Here is a 16,397-nt window from a genome sequence, read left to right as displayed (position 1 = left end):
GAAATGCAGAAAAGGAATTGCCAATACACCCTCCACACCCCACCTCAAATGGCTGACAAGAAACTCGCTAACCCTCCTCCCGACACTCTGCCTCCAGCTCACTGTACTTTCCTCTCTTCCTCTCGTGCACCTCCTCCATGTTCTCTTCCCAAGGTACAGACAATTCCCCTAAGGTGACCTGTCTTGTTGCACCTGACCAAATGACAATGTCAGGCCGCAACCTTGTCACACAGATCTCCTCTGGGAATACCAGTTGTGGCTTTAGGTCTGCCACCACCTGCCAATCACAAGCATCTGACAGCCCTCCTGCTTTCCACCTCCTCATCTTTCCACCTCTTACCACTTGGCTCTCTTTGACAAACAACACTTCTCCCCCATCAGTCTCCTTCTCCACTCTTCTCTCTCTCTCGACCTCAGCACCACTTGTTGCACCATTTGCATCACCACCGCCAGCACCTGATCATGTCAACACCTGTATTGTCCTGCTGCCAATGCTACTGAGCATGCACTCAGTGCATGCTGCACCGTTCCCAAACCTCCACACAAATAACATCTCTCCTCCTGCAACAACCCCCACAATCTCAAGTTCCCTCAAGTTTCTCAACTTCTCAAGCAGTTTGGAACAACCAGGACTCTTCCTGGGGCTGGCCGCCCGGCCAAACAGCAATATACAGGCAGTCCCCGGGTTACGAACTACCGACTTACGAACGCCCGTACTTACGTACCGACCTCCGTGAAGCCTATTATTTAAAAAAAAATAGTGGGGTCACCCGTGGGAATCCTCGCTCGCTCCTCGCTCCTCACTCTCCAACTCCTCGCTCCTCTCCAACCCCTAGCTCCTCACTCTCCAACCCCTAGCTCCTCACTCTCCAACCCCTAGCTCCTCACTCTCCAACCCCTAGCTCCTCACTCTCCAACCCCAAGCTCTTCACTCTCCAACCCCAAGCTTTTCACTCTCCAACCCCAAGCTCTTCACTCTCCAACCCCAAGCTCTTCACTCTCCAACCCATAGCTCTTCACTCTGCAACCCCTAACTCCTCTCCAACCCCTAACTCCTCTCCAACCCCTCGCTCCTCCCCAACTCCTCGCTCCTCTCCAACCCTCCTCATCGTTGTTGCAGCAGCATCCTTTGTGAGTCTGTGATTACGTTCATCGAGGGTCTCGTTCTCCTGGCTCGTTATTTTTCTTGCTGCAGTATAGTGGGGTCACCCGTGGGAATCCCACGGGCATGGACGTGTATGACATTTGGACATCTTGATTTCGATGCTGCATATTAAATTTTACAAAATGGTTGATGGCAATTCATCAGATCCAGAAATGGTGTAATGAACACAATTCATTCATTTCACATAATATGTGACCCCTCACTCCTCTCCACCTGACACTCTGCTCTCTCCACCCTCACGCCTCTCCAATCTCACTCCTCCTCACACCTCCTCTGGTGTGGATCCGGCGGTGTGGATCCACACTGTGCACTTGACAAATTGGAAGTGTTGTACGGAGCTTTGGATAAGCTAGAAAAGGAAAGGAAACACTTCCCACCCGATTATTGGAAGGTGTATGGGTGGTGGGAAAAGGAAGGAATGAAGCGACTGGCGGCCTCAAGACAGGCTAGCTTGGCAGGGGAAGTACTGAAGCTTCAGGGCCAAAAGAAGCAAGCAGACAAGGTTCAGGAAAAAACAATCAGGGAGGTAGTTAAGCAAGCAAATCAGCGGCTAATGCCGCTCGTCCAAAATCCGGACCAAGACCCCGCGACAGGGGAGGTAGCCACCATGCCTCTACCCCCCCAAGCCCTGAGCCCTGTCCCCGGGCCACAGGCGCCACCTTTCCCACCTCCGCCCCTGTTTCCCCAGGGGTTAGACCCCCAGAAAACTAGACCAGCCGCCCCTCAGGTTCACCTTAGCCCGGGCAATCCATTTAGAGGACAAGAATTTAGTGGGGCGGACAGCGGGGTCGCGCCTCCAGAAGGGCTAGGAGTACTGTACCCCTCATTGGAAGGGTTCACGGAATCGGAGAACCCACAGCCTACAATCGGGATGTGTCCCTTAAAAACCATAGGACTGAACAGGGGGGCACCCATTAACATCAGGATACCCTGGAGAGAATCAGATTTGGCGTCTATGCAGGAGCGGGTGAGAACCTTGCTGGCTGAACAGCCCGGTCAGATGCCGGAATTTATGCGTTTGTGGATACAAAATACAGGCGCAGATTGGCGGGACGTCTGCCACATGGGGAAGGCTGTATTGCCCGCGCGGGTGTGGGACCAGGCCAAAATACACGCACGCTGGCCAAATGTAGCACCAACCCCGGCCCAAACCGTGGCCCAGACCCTCGCCGAGTGGAATGCCCTTGTCGACCTATTGTTGACCGGGGTATACACCGCACTGATGCCAGCCGCGGGGCCAGATTGGAATAAAATATACGGCCTAAAACAGAAACATGGCGAAGCAGCCATCGATTGGAGAGAGAGGGTAGAAAGAGCAGTGTTAAAGTGGGGAGGACTGGGCCAGGTGCGGGCACAAGATCTCCCTCGCGCTGTAGTGAACAATTTTTTGGTAGAAGGAATGAGACCGGCAGTTAGGAAGCGCATTCAAACGGCTATGATAGGATGGAGAAACACCCCAACCGACCAACTAGTCGAAGCGGCCGAACAATGTGGCGACGGCGACGATAAGAAGGCCGATGTTAAGGACGACATGTTGCAAATGCTTGTCCAGGAAAAACGGGCCCAACTCAACCAAAATAAGAAGGGAAATCGAGGCCAAGGACGGGCCCAGAATCGGAACACCAGGATAGAGCCCAACGAAGAGTGGGGCCGCGATGACGAAAACGACAATGACGCCGACGACAACGACAGTGGACGAGTCAACATGCGGACACAAGGGCCCCCTCCCCAAAATTGGAACCCACAAGGGCCCCCTCCCCAAAATTGGAACCCACAAGGGCCCCCTCCCCAAAATTGGAACCCACAAGGGCCCCCTCCCCAAAATTGGAACCCACAAGGGCCCCCTCCCCAAAATTGGAACCCACAAGGGCCCCCTCCCCAAAACTGGAACATGCAGGGGCCCCCTCCACAGCCGCAGAGCTGGGCCGTACAAACGCCCCCTCCCCAGAAAGGGTATCCACAGGGACCCCCTCCCCAAAACGATGGGCCTCCCCCAAGTTATTGGGCCCCAAGCGGAGCAAACGGGAATGGGCCGCCACAATGGGGACAGCGGAACCAACAGCCTGCGAGGCGTCCGACGCTACAGGGTTCGCGCAATAACAACGGGTACCCCGCATCCACCGCTCCACAAGGGGCGTGCTTCCGCTGCGGACGGATGGGACATTGGAAACGTGATTGCCGGGGGCCCCGCCAGGGATACCCGCCACCGAGAAATCAAGTAGCCTATTGACGGGACGCCGGCGGGCCGCCCGTAGAATGCCCCCTCTTGACTATGACACCAACCGAGGAGCCGACCTTGACACTAGACGTGGATGGGCAACAGGTAGACTTTCTCGTCGACACGGGTGCGACTCGCAGTACTATTAACGAAGGGCAGCTACCATCTTTGCGCCCCACTGATAGGGACGTTCAGATAGTGGGAGTTTCAGGCTTGCCCCAAGCGCTCCCTATTTCAGAAGAGGTAAGAGTAGTGTGCGGCCCACTAGAGGCTAGACACGCTTTTTTGATGACTACCACCGCCCCGACTAACTTGTTGGGACGGGATCTACTTTGCCGTTTAGGCTGCCAAATTTCATGCACGGAGCAGGGAGTTTTTGTAGATGTCGCGGAATCCAAACGCGATCTGTTAATGACGGCATTGTCTTGGCCCGGCCCCACCGCCTACTGGTGGAGCCTGGAAAAGGGGGCTTTGGCCACTTGGGCACACGTCCTAGACACAGTGTGCTCCCGGAACGACGGGTTGCGAGATTGGCTGCGCGTACACCAAATTACAACAGACGTAAAGGACAACCCTCCCCATTGCACGGCTTACTACGATGCCAGGGGCGACGACGACGAGTACCGAGAAAAGATAAAGGGGTCAATAGGTAAGAATTCGGACCTACTATTGTCAAATATATGGGTTGGACGGGAGGGAATAGGCGTCGAGGTAACCCTAACTGCGGAGCAGCGGGCGTTGTCTCAGTATCCCGCAGGGGTGGACGCCCATGTTACCCTCACCACCGCCAAAGGGTGGCCGGCGGAAAGTGTAGGCTGGATGGTGGGGCGCTTGCGAGAAATTCCGTGCAGCGCCATTTATGAAGTGGACCACTGGACAGTGACGGTGCTCGACAAGGACGAGGGATATTTGATCACCCTTGAGGAGCAAAGTATAGAAGGAAAATTTGAAGAGACAGACCTGCCCCCAAAGGGCACCCACGTTGTACGAACGGTGTCTCAGAGCCCGGGCGAGTCCGATGACCTTTTGGAGGAGGTTCCGGCCGATTTGTGGTCCCAACACGACAATGATGTCGGGCGAATTCGCGATGCCAAACCTCTGGTAATACCGGTCCAACCAGGAATGCCCCTCCCAAACGTGAGACAATATAAATTGCGGCACGAGGCCGATGCGGGCATAGAGCCAGTGATTCAATCTTTGGTGAAACAGAAAATAATTGTGGAAACTAACAGCCAATGCAACACACCAATTTTGCCCGTGAAGAAACCAATGCAGGATAAATGGAGGTTCGTGCAGGATTTGAGGGAAGTAAACAAAGTTATACAAGGCATACACCCAGTGGTACCAAATGCGGAAGGCCTTATGACATCTATCCCACCGGACGCAACACACTTTACCGTTATTGACCTATGCTCTGCCTTTTTCTCCGTACCTATCGCACCTGAGTCACAATACTTGTTCGCCTTCACCTTTAGAGGGCGCCAGTTCACCTGGACGGTGTTACCCCAAGGGTTCTCCGACAGCCCCACCCTGTTCTCCCGAGCGTTGCACCACGATTTGGCAGACGTGGAACTAAAAGGGGGTTCGGTGTTGTTGCAATACATTGACGACCTGTTGATTTGTTCCCCTTCCAAGGAAGCCTGTGAAGGGGACTCCATGGCCCTGCTAAGAGCCTTGGCGACCAAGGGCCACAAGGTGGGACGGAGAAAGCTCCAATTTGTACGGAAGGTAGTAACCTATTTGGGTCATGCCATTTCACACGGGAAGCGAGAATTGCATGCCGGACCGGTAACCGCCATCATGGAATCACCACGGCCAAGTACGCAATGACAGATGTTGCGCTTCCTAGGTATGACGGGTTACTGCCGCTCTTGGATAATTGACTACGCGCTACTTGCTAAACCGCTGTACGAAGCCACCAGAATAGGAGAACCGAACTACTTGGTTTGGACGGACGAATTGATGCGCTGTTTCGAGGGGCTGAAAAAGGCATTGGTAACGGCACCGACTTTAGGACTCCCCGATTACGCGAAACCATTCACCCTTTACACTCATGCAGTAAGGGGTTTTGCTCAGTCCGTTTTGACACAGACTCATGGAGATAAGGAACGACCGGTAGCCTACTTTAGCAAAAAGCTAGAACCGGTCGAGCAAGGGTTTCCGGTGTGCCTGCAAGCCGTGGCAGCGGCTAGGTACGCAGTGGAAAGGACAGCGGACATTGTAATGGGGCACCCGGTAACGCTACAGGTACCACACTGCGTCACTTCACTGTTACTACAGCGGACAACACAACACTTGTCGACCACTAGATTAATGCAATACGAAACAGCACTGATTACGGCCGCCAACGTCACCATTAAACGTTGCACTACACTCAACCCGGCCTCACTGATGCCCACCCCAGAGGAGGGCGAACCCCACGTATGTGTCGATGTAGTACAGCAAGTTTCCACGGTACGTCCGGACTTGAAGGACGTTCCCCTCGACAACCCCGATCGTGTATACTACGTCGATGGATCAGCTAAACGCGGATGGGAAGGCTCTTTGCTATCCGGATACGCGGTGTGTTCAGATAATGAGACGGTAGAAAGCGGGCGCCTTCCGCCCACATTTTCCACCCAGCAGGCGGAGCTGTGTGCCTTGACTAGAGCATGCAGCTTGGCGGCAGACCTTGCCGTCAACATTTATACAGATTCAGCATACGCGCACGGGGTAGTTCACGACAAAGGGGTAATTTGGAAGATGCGAGGCTTTCTCACATCTGCGGGTTCGGTCATAAAGAACGGCGAATTGGTTGAAGGGCTACTCCGAAGCATCTTGCTTCCCCGCGCGGTCGCGGTAATTAAATGTCGCGGCCACCAAAAGACAGACTCTGACGTCGCCCGAGGCAACGCCAGAGCGGACGCAGCGGCAGGAAAAGCGGCCAACCAACAAATAGGACGGAACATGCCGATGGTAACGCGAGCAAAGGGGGCACACACGCAAACTGCCAACGTACCGACCTCAGGACCAACCCCCTCCTCGCAAAATGGGTGCACCATCATCACCGCCTCACCGACTAATGAGGACGTTATAAAACTTCAAAACGCAGCAACAGCAGCCGAACACGATGACTGGGTAAAACGAGGGGCCACACGCCCCGGACCAAATGCGATGTGGACCCTTCACGGAAAACCAATAGCACCCAAGGAACTACTGCCTTGGCTGGCACGTATGGGACATCAAAATGGCCATGTGTGCCAGAGGGGGGTGATGGAACAGATAAACTATACCTGGGCGGCACCGGGACTGTCGCGAATCGCATCAGAGGTGTGCCGGTCATGCGCGGTTTGCCAACAACACAACAGGGGGGCACCACCAAGGCACCCACATAATGCGGGCCATCCCCGACCAATCGGGCCCTTCTGTCATGTCCAGTTCGATTTTATAAACATGGAACCAAGTATGTCGTTCCGCTATGTCCTGGTAATCGTGGACATGTTCACAAAATGGGTCGAGGCCTATCCATGCGTTAAGTCAGACGCCCCGACAGTAGCCAAGCGCCTCGTGCGGGATTTCATGTGCAGATTCGGCATCCCTCAGAAAATTTCGTCAGACAAAGGGGGCCACTTCACGGGAGAGGTGATTAAGGGTATCCTAAAGGCACTGGGCGTGAAACAATCTTTCCATTGCGCTTATCACCCACAATCAGCGGGACTTGTAGAACGCACCAACGGGACTCTGAAACTCAAGGTAGCCAAAATCTGTGCAGACACAGGTTTGAAGTGGCCGGAAGCACTCCCGCTGGCGTTAATGAGTATTCGGTCCACCCCGGGCAGCACCACGGGCCTTTCCCCCCACGAGATATTAATGGGACGACCTATGAGTTTGCCTGTTTCGGCCCCGATGGACATGTCCAAACTTGACTTGCCTGTGATGGATGACATGCTTTTAAAGTTTTGCAGAGGATTGTCCAATGTGGCACGCAGCATCCACGCCCGGGTACGAGAGGCGTTGCCTGAACCAACAAGCCACGCCATCCACGACTTCCAGACCGGCGATTACGTGCTCGTAAAACACTTCACCCGCAAGAACGCCTTGGAACCAAGGTGGAAGGGACCAGTCCAGGTGTTGCTGACTACACCAACGGCTGTCTTTTGCGAGGGCAAGACCTCGTGGATCCACGCCACGCACTGTAAGTTGGCCATACAAGCACCAGACACTACACCACAGCAACCACAGTAAGGATGGGCCTAATCATAGGTACGATACTATTGATAGCAACAGCAGCTAGGTGAAGCTCCGATCCCAATAGATGCGAAAACGGAACCCGACACCTCACCGTAACATGGGGACAAAGAGTATCACTACCATGTTTCGAACAAAAAACCCTGTACACAAATTGGGTAACCGTAAGATGGCTAGCACTGTCGGCAGGGCCTGGACGGGTTGGCATTGTACTACGAAAGGTACGAGAGTTCCGGGAAGACGGGCAAGCTAGCATTAAGACCTTGGCCCAACCAGGATACCAATGGGGAACCCCTGATTTTAAGCTACAAACACGCACACGCCTAGAGAAAGGCATGACTATGCAGGTCCGGTGCAGCGTCTGGACCCCTGGCGCGGCCGGTGGTGAAAAGAAATACATACGATGCAGCGAATACATACTCACGCCGCAACCCCAAGATAAGGCCCCAAAGAAGGGTGAAAACACATATTGGAAAGTGGCAAGGGAGGTGGCAACAATTCAAAATAGGACACACTGCTGGTCGTGCATGCACTTTCCCCAAGCAGGCACCACAGGAATACACATGATAGTGCTACCTTTGTCCCTCAACGACCTTTGCTCACAACCTATCGATTCCCCATGTTTAGTCACCACGCTGGAAAGAGAAGGGGTTGGCATCGGCAAGAGTTGCAATCGACAATTTAATTATCGCCTGTCAATGATTGCCCATGTGGCCGAGAGGCCTGCCCCCGTCTGGGTCAAACCACAGAAAGGGACGGTCTGCCTCCAGGGTTCCGGCCACTTGCGTATGGGAGAATCAGAATGCGCCTACACTCTCCCCGGGAAGTTGGGACAAGGGAGCTCGGGGATTACATTACGAATAGTACTGCAAGTTAAACATAACCACAACATAACGGCTATAACATTCTCTAGGGGGGTTAGTAGGATTAATGGGGTGATAAAGGGACTCCAGTGCTTATCCACCCACCTGGTCCCACCCCATGGGACAATGTTTATATGCGGCGACAAGGCTTACCCCTATTTACCAAATAATTGGGGGGGGACATGTTATCTTGGTTCAGTCCTTCCTGACGTTGAGATACTGGATGAGCTAGACCCAAAGTCCTTGGACAGGCGACATAAGAGGTCAGTCATGAACGAAGATGGAACCACTAAACTACACGGGAGCCTATGGGAAAAGGTGTTAGGTTTCTTCTTCCCAGGTGCGGGCACAGCCATGAACAGCTTCCGGATAGACAAATTGGCTTTGGCCCTAGAAAAGGTGGCAAACGACACCGCTACGGCTCATGACATACTATTGGACACGGTAATTCACATGCGTACAATGGTGATGCAGAATCGGGTGGCTCTGGACATGCTCCTGGCAGAGAAAGGAGGGGTATGCGGAATAATAGAGGGAAAATGTTGCACTTACATACCTGATCCATCCGAAGGAGTGTCAGCCGCAATAGTGAGACTAAGGGAAACTAGCCACGCCCTGACGATCGATCGGATCGCGCGCGAGAACTCTTGTAAATTTAGCTGGCTCACTGACTGGTTCTGGGGATGGACGGGCACCATAGTGAAGTGGTTATTGACCGCACTGGCCGTGATAATCGGGGTAGTAATTTGGGGGGCACTAATGAAATCTTTAGTCCTCCTCTGTATGAGAAAGTATTTTACAGGATGGAAAGTGAAGAAGCCGCCGACAACGACTATGGTTCTGACCACAGAGGCCGTCGACCTGAATGGGTCCTTCAACAAGGCAGATGTGACCGGCGCTCCAGAAAATTGTATTGATTTTTGTGATGACTGTGATACTTGTGTTGAAAACCCCATGTGGGAACTGGCTGCTGCCTGTATTGATGTTTGTGATGACTGATACTTGTGCTGTAAACCCCTTGCGTGTACTGGCTAACGCCTCTTATGTATTACAAGCTGACAGCTGTACACCCCCTTCCGACCCAACTATGGATCTGATTGCGACGCTGGGTCTGGCAGTCGAGGGACCCGACGTGGATATCCTAGACCCGCAAGCCGACCAGGCGTCCATGAGCGACTTTGACATAAAGGAAGTCCCTCTCTTTGCTTCAAAAGTTTTAAGTTCAAATGCTTCAAGTGAATCGGATTTTAACTTTCTGTACCCTGACCAGGAAGATGAGACACAAGATACTGACAACATTATTGTTACGCAACTGTGATTAACACCACAGTTACGGATGGCCGATTTGCGAGACTTTAACTCCCGAGGCGAAAACTCAATGGCGGATTCAAGCTCAACACAAAGTTAAACGCGCGGAAGGGCAGACGCAGCAAAGCTCCGCAGCCCTATCTATTAAAATGAAACACCCAGGAAAACTGCGTTCAGATATATACAGAAAATAATACAAGGATTTATTAATGAAAAGTAAAGACAGTGAAAAAGCCCGCGCCGGTAATACTAATAACTCTAATAAGCCTAAATTGGGATCCCACACACAACAGATACCAAACACGATACGAGGGAGATTATAAGTACGAAAATAACACGTCTCGTCAGGTAAAGTGTAAACGCGGAGCTCGGGCTTATCTGGCTCCTTTCGTCTTCTTGTAACACGGCCGCGCTCAACCGCCACCAGGCCTCGTCGGTTCAACGGCACACCCACACCACGAGCTCCCTTGCTCCAACGGTCCCACGCAGGGCTGCACAAAGCAAACGAACTCCACTCGACCAGGGCCAGGGAGGACTCCTTTGAACTCCACTCGACTCGACTCTCTGCGGGAGTGCTGGCAGCCAAGTGCCAACTGTTCACTGCTTTGTTCAGTGCCAACTGTTCAACGAACTGCGCCGAACTCCGTGTGCTCCCGTGTGTTCCGAAATGGCGTCCGACCGTCGCATATATCTCTCGCCGATGACGTCACATTGGCGCACTCCTCAGCCAATCACAGCCTCCCAACTCGCCGGCTCGCCCCGGCCACGCCCTCTGCGGCATGCTCCACTCTCGCTCACCGACCCCCGCGGTCCTTGTGTTATAACACGTGCCAGCGAGGTTTGTAGGCCTTGGAGGTGTAAACGGTGGCGGCCCATTGTGGCGGTGTTTTTGGCCTGGCTTCCTGTCCATTTATTACGAAGTCATTGTCAGGGAAAGGAATTATTTAATGTTGCGCTAAGGACCTAACTAATGTTTATGTGGTTTGCAGTGCCATAATGGACAAAGGTTTGACTACTAGGTGAGACTCACAGGGGCGTTACCTTTAACCCCTCACTATTTAACACTCGAATCTCCAGGTAGATCCACAATCATACATCTTACCCCGACAAACGCCTAAACATCAAGAACTTATTACATGTAGAGTCCCTGTCACGACAGCCGAATACCTACCTATTCAGATCTACCTAGCTCTAGATGTTGCTCTACCAAATTCATAACATTATGTATTCCCCAGAACAGCAGCACGTGAGAGATCTCATGGGCATGATCGTTGATTAACTTCGAAGATCTGCAAGGACCGCGTCTGCAAAGGGTGGGGGGAGCAAGTTCCGCAGGGGAGGTGATGGGCCCTCTGGCGGGGCAGAACCTCATCTGGACCAGACGCCTTCGTTGTGGATCCGAAACGTTAATGGACTTTCATGTTCTGAGCCCTCAGGTTCCAAGCACGCACCACACGACACGTTCCCCAAATGTACGGGCGAGGCGCGATGTGCGCACGGTATGCCCTTGGGAGATACCCGCATTACACAATTGTCTTTCAATAAAGCCCGATGCGGCACGTTGTCTCTTGAGATACTTTGTCTCGACGAGACAAGAGGAAGGGATGTCAGGTCGCAGATTTGTTACTGCTTAATGCCCTGTTATGGATGTCGTTTGACTAATATGTTATGTTATAAATGCTGTTTAAAAATGCTATTTCATAAAGTTAATAAAAGGTTGCCGCTTCGCTTTAGTTTAAAATGAGAAAATACTCGCTTCATCCGTGCTGAACGAATGGCCTCGTTGTATACGTGTGCCCCTTGAAAGCTAGATAAGCCTAAGTCATAAACCTTCTCTCTTCTCCGCAGACGGCGCCTCAAGCCGCGGGCAGGAAAATGGATAATATGCGCGTGGAATGTGTAACTTTACGTAGGATGCTTGAATCGTAGACATAAAACCTTTGATAAACTGCCAAAACATTAACTATATTTCGTATAATCACAGTGACGCTTGAGTTACAATAAATATGCTTTGAATTTATGTTTAAATGAGAAATGTGAACTGAAGGTACATTTAAACACCTGGAGCTCATCAGAACGACCTCATTTACTTTATGGTCTTATCGGAACCAAGAATGCAATCCCCCTTTCGGTGAGTTGTATTTTCTGTCACCTCGGAGCCTTGAAACCACAGCTGGTCCGGATCCTGACGGTGCGTGCTTCACTCCCCCAAGATGAAAGGACGGATGACGGTGGGGGCTCGGCGCACTGGGGATGACGGTGGGAGGAACTTTCGCCAGTTTTCTTTGTTCTCTCGGAGATTCTCTGATAAAGCGTGTCCCTATATAAATGGACTGTGAATCAATGTATCCCCAGGAAGGCAGACGTGGCATGAAGGTGGTTCGTGCTGTAGACGTCTCACTCTCCTCCAGATCTGTATTAATTGGTATTTAATAAAGTTTCGTCATTCTCAATCTGTTGGTGAACTTCTCTTACGATCAAAGAGTGGTTCCCCACATATATATATATATATATAAATAAATAAATATATATATATATATATTGTTACGGACCGCGGATAAGGTGTTGATTTGCCAAGCAGATGGCGCCGTGGCCCGAACTATTAACAATGACTGAGACCCGAATCCTTAAACGTGGGCCAAATCGTGCCACAGATATTCAATTTGGAAAAGACAAAGGCGACACGGATGTGAAGAAGAGGAAGACAGAAGTAGGAAATACGAATATAATTTATTTGCTATTTACAACCAAAAGTAACCAAGGAGAAGGAAGGATAATAAAATAATTTACAGAAGAAATCAAGGAGACACAGTGAAATGCTAGCTTATCAACACAGGCTTAACTTATACCCTGGACAGAACAAACAAAACAAACTCACGTCCGCAAAAGGATGGAAGGACAGGAATCGTTTGGAGGGATGAGCAGGTGGAATCACAGGGCACAGCGAGCAGGTCCACTCCGGGCGGGAAGCGAGGAGCCGGCAGCTCCTTGTATTCGGCTTTCACCGCACACCGGCAGGGTCAGTCGCTGCTCCGTCAGGGCTTCACGCGGCTGGTTGAAGTGGCTCTCTGCAGAACTCTTTCTTTGCACTTCTGGACTTGGACTCCTCTGCCGTCTCTGGTGCACTTCTCTTGGCCTCCTTCTCATCACTCCTTTCAAAAGCTTCCAAGCGCGCCTTTTATAACGCGCCGGCGATCAAGCTGCCGGCCTCTAGAACACGCCCATCGGTGAGCTCGCCTCGGCCCTGATTGATCGGCCCGGGCCCTCTGGCTCCACCCTTGATGATGATGGGTGGCACGCCCAGGATTCGGCAGCTCCTCCCCCTTCTTCTCCAAGCCTACCTCGTGGCTAATGGAGTCGCGGTGAATGCAGTTGGCAATTGAGGCTTTGGGAATGGGAATTGAAAGGGGATCTATCTATTTGAATTCAGTGCAATGGAGTGTCAATTAATGGAAGACAAATCCTTAGCCTAATACACAGAACAAGGAAATAACTACCAACAAGGAGGAAATCTATGATTGGCTAATCGTGATTGTATATGACCTAACTACGGGACGCCCTTTGACCTTTATACACAACTGGAGGCAGGAGGGTCCACAACAAAGCAATAAAAAAAACACAATAAAAAAACACAATCCTCATATCCACAACAATATATATATATATATATGAGATCATTTTTACCTCCGACATCGAAGGTGGATGGAGATCATGTTTTCACCCATGACTGTCTGTTTGTCTGGCTTTGTCTGTCTGCTTTTGAACAGGATGTCTCAAGAAGGTGTGGACAGATCGAGACAAAATTTGGAGGAGAGGTTGGGAATATGATAAGAAATAAATGATCAGATTTTGTGCAGATCCAGATCGGAGAATATTTTAAAATGATTCTTCACCATTGAAAGATGGGGCTAAAACCGATTTATAGCAGGATATCTCAAAACGTTAGGTACGGATTTGGACAAAACTTGGTGGACAGGTTGGGTGTGTGACAAGGATAAATCAATTCAATTTGATTTGAATCTGGATCAAGATCAGATCACTTTTAAGTGATTCTTCACAAATGAGTGACAGGGCCAAAAACTATATATGCAGCAAGATATTTAAAGTTGTGGACGATTTTCGACATAAACTAGGTGGATGTATTGGTTCAGCGACAAGAACAAGCCAAATTCAATTTTGAGTCAGGTTCGGACCCATATCTGACCGACAAGTGGGTTCCAAAACTGAAATTGTTCAGCCTGGCGGAGGTCTGCAGACTTGCACGGGATGCTGAGCAACAAAGACATTGGAAGGTAATGTGTGTTCAGCAAACATATACAAGAGCAACTGTGATGAATCCGGAAGAAGTATGGGATAATAATGTTGAAGATAATCATTGTGGCGCCAATTACGATGACGTCACCATGCGTGTACTGTTCTGCAAAACAATTCACTGATGAATGAACAGGACAAGGGGGCAGATTTACACTGTGTTGCTCCAAGAGAAAAGTTAAATTACCTCGAATATTTGCCGTACCTGCTCGATTGGAACAACTGCCAGTGAGGAGGGAGAGGAGACTGGGGAGGGGGAGAGAAGACTGGGAGAGGGGGAGAGGAGCCTGGGGGAGGGGGAGAGGAGACTGGGGGAGGGGGAGAGGAGACTGGGGGAGGGGGAGAGGAGACTGGGGGAGGGGAAGAGGAGACTGGGGGAGGGGAAGAGGAGACTGGGGGAGGGGGAGAGGAGACTGGGGGAGGGGGAGAGGAGACTAGGGGAGGGGGAGAGGAGACTGGGGGAGGGGGAGAGGACTGAGGAGGTGTTGGAAAAGAATGAGGGGAGATGAGTAAAGCGACCCCCACTCTCCCCCGTGTGTGACCCACTCCCCAGTGCAGTGTGCGTGATGTGGGAGGGATGGGGGTGGGAAGTGGAGGATTTGAGCTCTTGAAGTCACATTTTACTTGAGATGTAATTACATATGTCAAACTGTATTTCCGATGTGCACACACATGCATTCACATATTATCAGAAGTAAATACATTGTGGAGATTACATAACTTGTGGATCTGATAAATTGCCAGTAATCATTTTGTAAAACTGAATGTGCAGATGCAGCATCTAACTCAATATGTCCGAATGTCACAGACGTCCATGCCCATGGGATTCCCACGTGTGACCCCACTAGTGAAATAATAATAGGTGCTAATAAAAGCTGTCCAATTAATATTAAATCGGAATTGTCGATAGTACAAATTAAGAATAAAAGGATTTAACAAGGTATATTATTGTTGGTTAAAATATTTTATGTATAATGATAAAGGTGATAATTGATGTTTGAGAAATTGATTTACCATCGTGGTTATTTCTCAAAGCGATGAAATCATAACGTCATGTTTTTTTTCTCAACACCAGAGTTCATCATCAAACTGTTTGAATCAAAATGTATCGACATTGACAGAAACCTTCATGAGGATGGTTCTTGAGGAAAGAAGCTTTGGCATCTTTGGGTTCGGGTCGATCCAGATGGACATCAATGTCATGCTCAGCTTTCACTTCCACTTTCACAAAGAAATCTGGAAAAAGTAACTTTTATTAAATGCAGGCATCTTGTGTCACATGCAGAGCTGTTTTCATACTCTTAAAATAGATAAATAAATAAATCATTAAAATCGTTGATTTGAGGTCTTCCTTGAAGAGAGAAAATAAAACATTTCCCCACAGGAAGAGCATCGTGTCAAAACATCACGACACCAAAGCATTACGTTCTGCACAAACTGCTTGGGTTTCTGTACAAATGTTACAAGATGCTTCTTTCCCGACCACAACTTCAGTGGGAATTTCACAACCAACAAAATAGAGAAGGTAAGAAAAATGTACAGAAGGTGAAATAGAGAAGGTTTCCTCCCCAAACGACTTTTATTGTCAAAATACATGGACACGTGATCCAACATGCGACTGGTCGATTTTTTTGGACTTGAAAGAACCCTGATGGAAAACTAAATGGCAGAGTGTGGCAGGTTAACAGATTGACAATTACAGAGAATGGAATGAATAGGCCAAAGCCATGACATGTGACCGTATGATAAGGGGAGTGGAAAGGATCAAAAGAGTCAGGAAGTGGAGAAAGGCTCAGGAGTGATTTGGAAAAATCACGTGTTGATGGCTAATTGTATTGAAGGACTGGACTTTCAAGATACTGTCACGTTCACCGGGGGTTTAAGATCCTCCAAGGTGATGGATGGGTGGCCGATCGAGCTTAAACTCCGAGGCGTTTAATCAAACAATGGCGGCTCTTCTTTACACGCGCCACGGGAGCGGGGGGAGTTGTTTACCTGGACGGGATTCTCCTGGAGCATCCTCGAACCAAGATAATCGAGCAAGACCGACACTGAATTAAACCGCAACCAATAAAGGGTTTAATAAAAATAACTGCAAGACGTGTGTCAAGACGTGTGTCATGTGTCATGAAAAATTTGAGGTGTCATGGACCTTCCCACTGTGAAATGCAGCACCATTCATGTTTGAACAAAGTAAGGAGCTTCACTCAGTTTTCAGTTGTTGTCTGAAAAGAATAATTACAAACGGGCTATTTTTGTTCGGTCAATTTTGTAGTTCAGTGATGCTGCCCAAATGTTTAACCCT

General features: G+C 50.2%; 1 protein-coding gene and 1 pseudogene across 3 annotated transcripts in view; both read right to left on the bottom strand.

The window, feature by feature from the left end:
• The window catches only part of LOC144892326 (uncharacterized), a 34,231-nt pseudogene extending 19,893 nt beyond the window's left edge, over window positions 1-14,338 (bottom strand). The window contains exon 1 of the transcript XR_013623517.1: window positions 14,280-14,338. The product of XR_013623517.1 is annotated as an uncharacterized LOC144892326 (transcript). The remainder of the gene's footprint in view (window positions 1-14,279) is intronic.
• Window positions 1-16,397, bottom strand: part of LOC137418896 (uncharacterized) — a 224,307-nt gene that overhangs the window by 177,681 nt on the left and 30,229 nt on the right. The window contains exon 3 of one of the 2 annotated variants that reach the window (XM_078778298.1): window positions 15,218-15,328. The exons of the other annotated variant lie outside the window; for it this stretch is intronic. Within the exon in view, the coding sequence (XP_078634424.1) occupies window positions 15,218-15,328 (111 nt within the window). The remainder of the gene's footprint in view (window positions 1-15,217; window positions 15,329-16,397) is intronic. 2 annotated transcript variants of the gene reach the window in all.

This window comes from Myxine glutinosa, chromosome 5 (assembly GCF_964187855.1).
Source record: "Myxine glutinosa chromosome 5, kmMyxGlut1.1, whole genome shotgun sequence".
NCBI classification, from domain to species: Eukaryota; Metazoa; Chordata; class Myxini; order Myxiniformes; family Myxinidae; genus Myxine; species Myxine glutinosa.
Note: the sequence above shows the minus strand (reverse complement) of the source record. Positions and strands in the feature narration are given on the sequence as shown.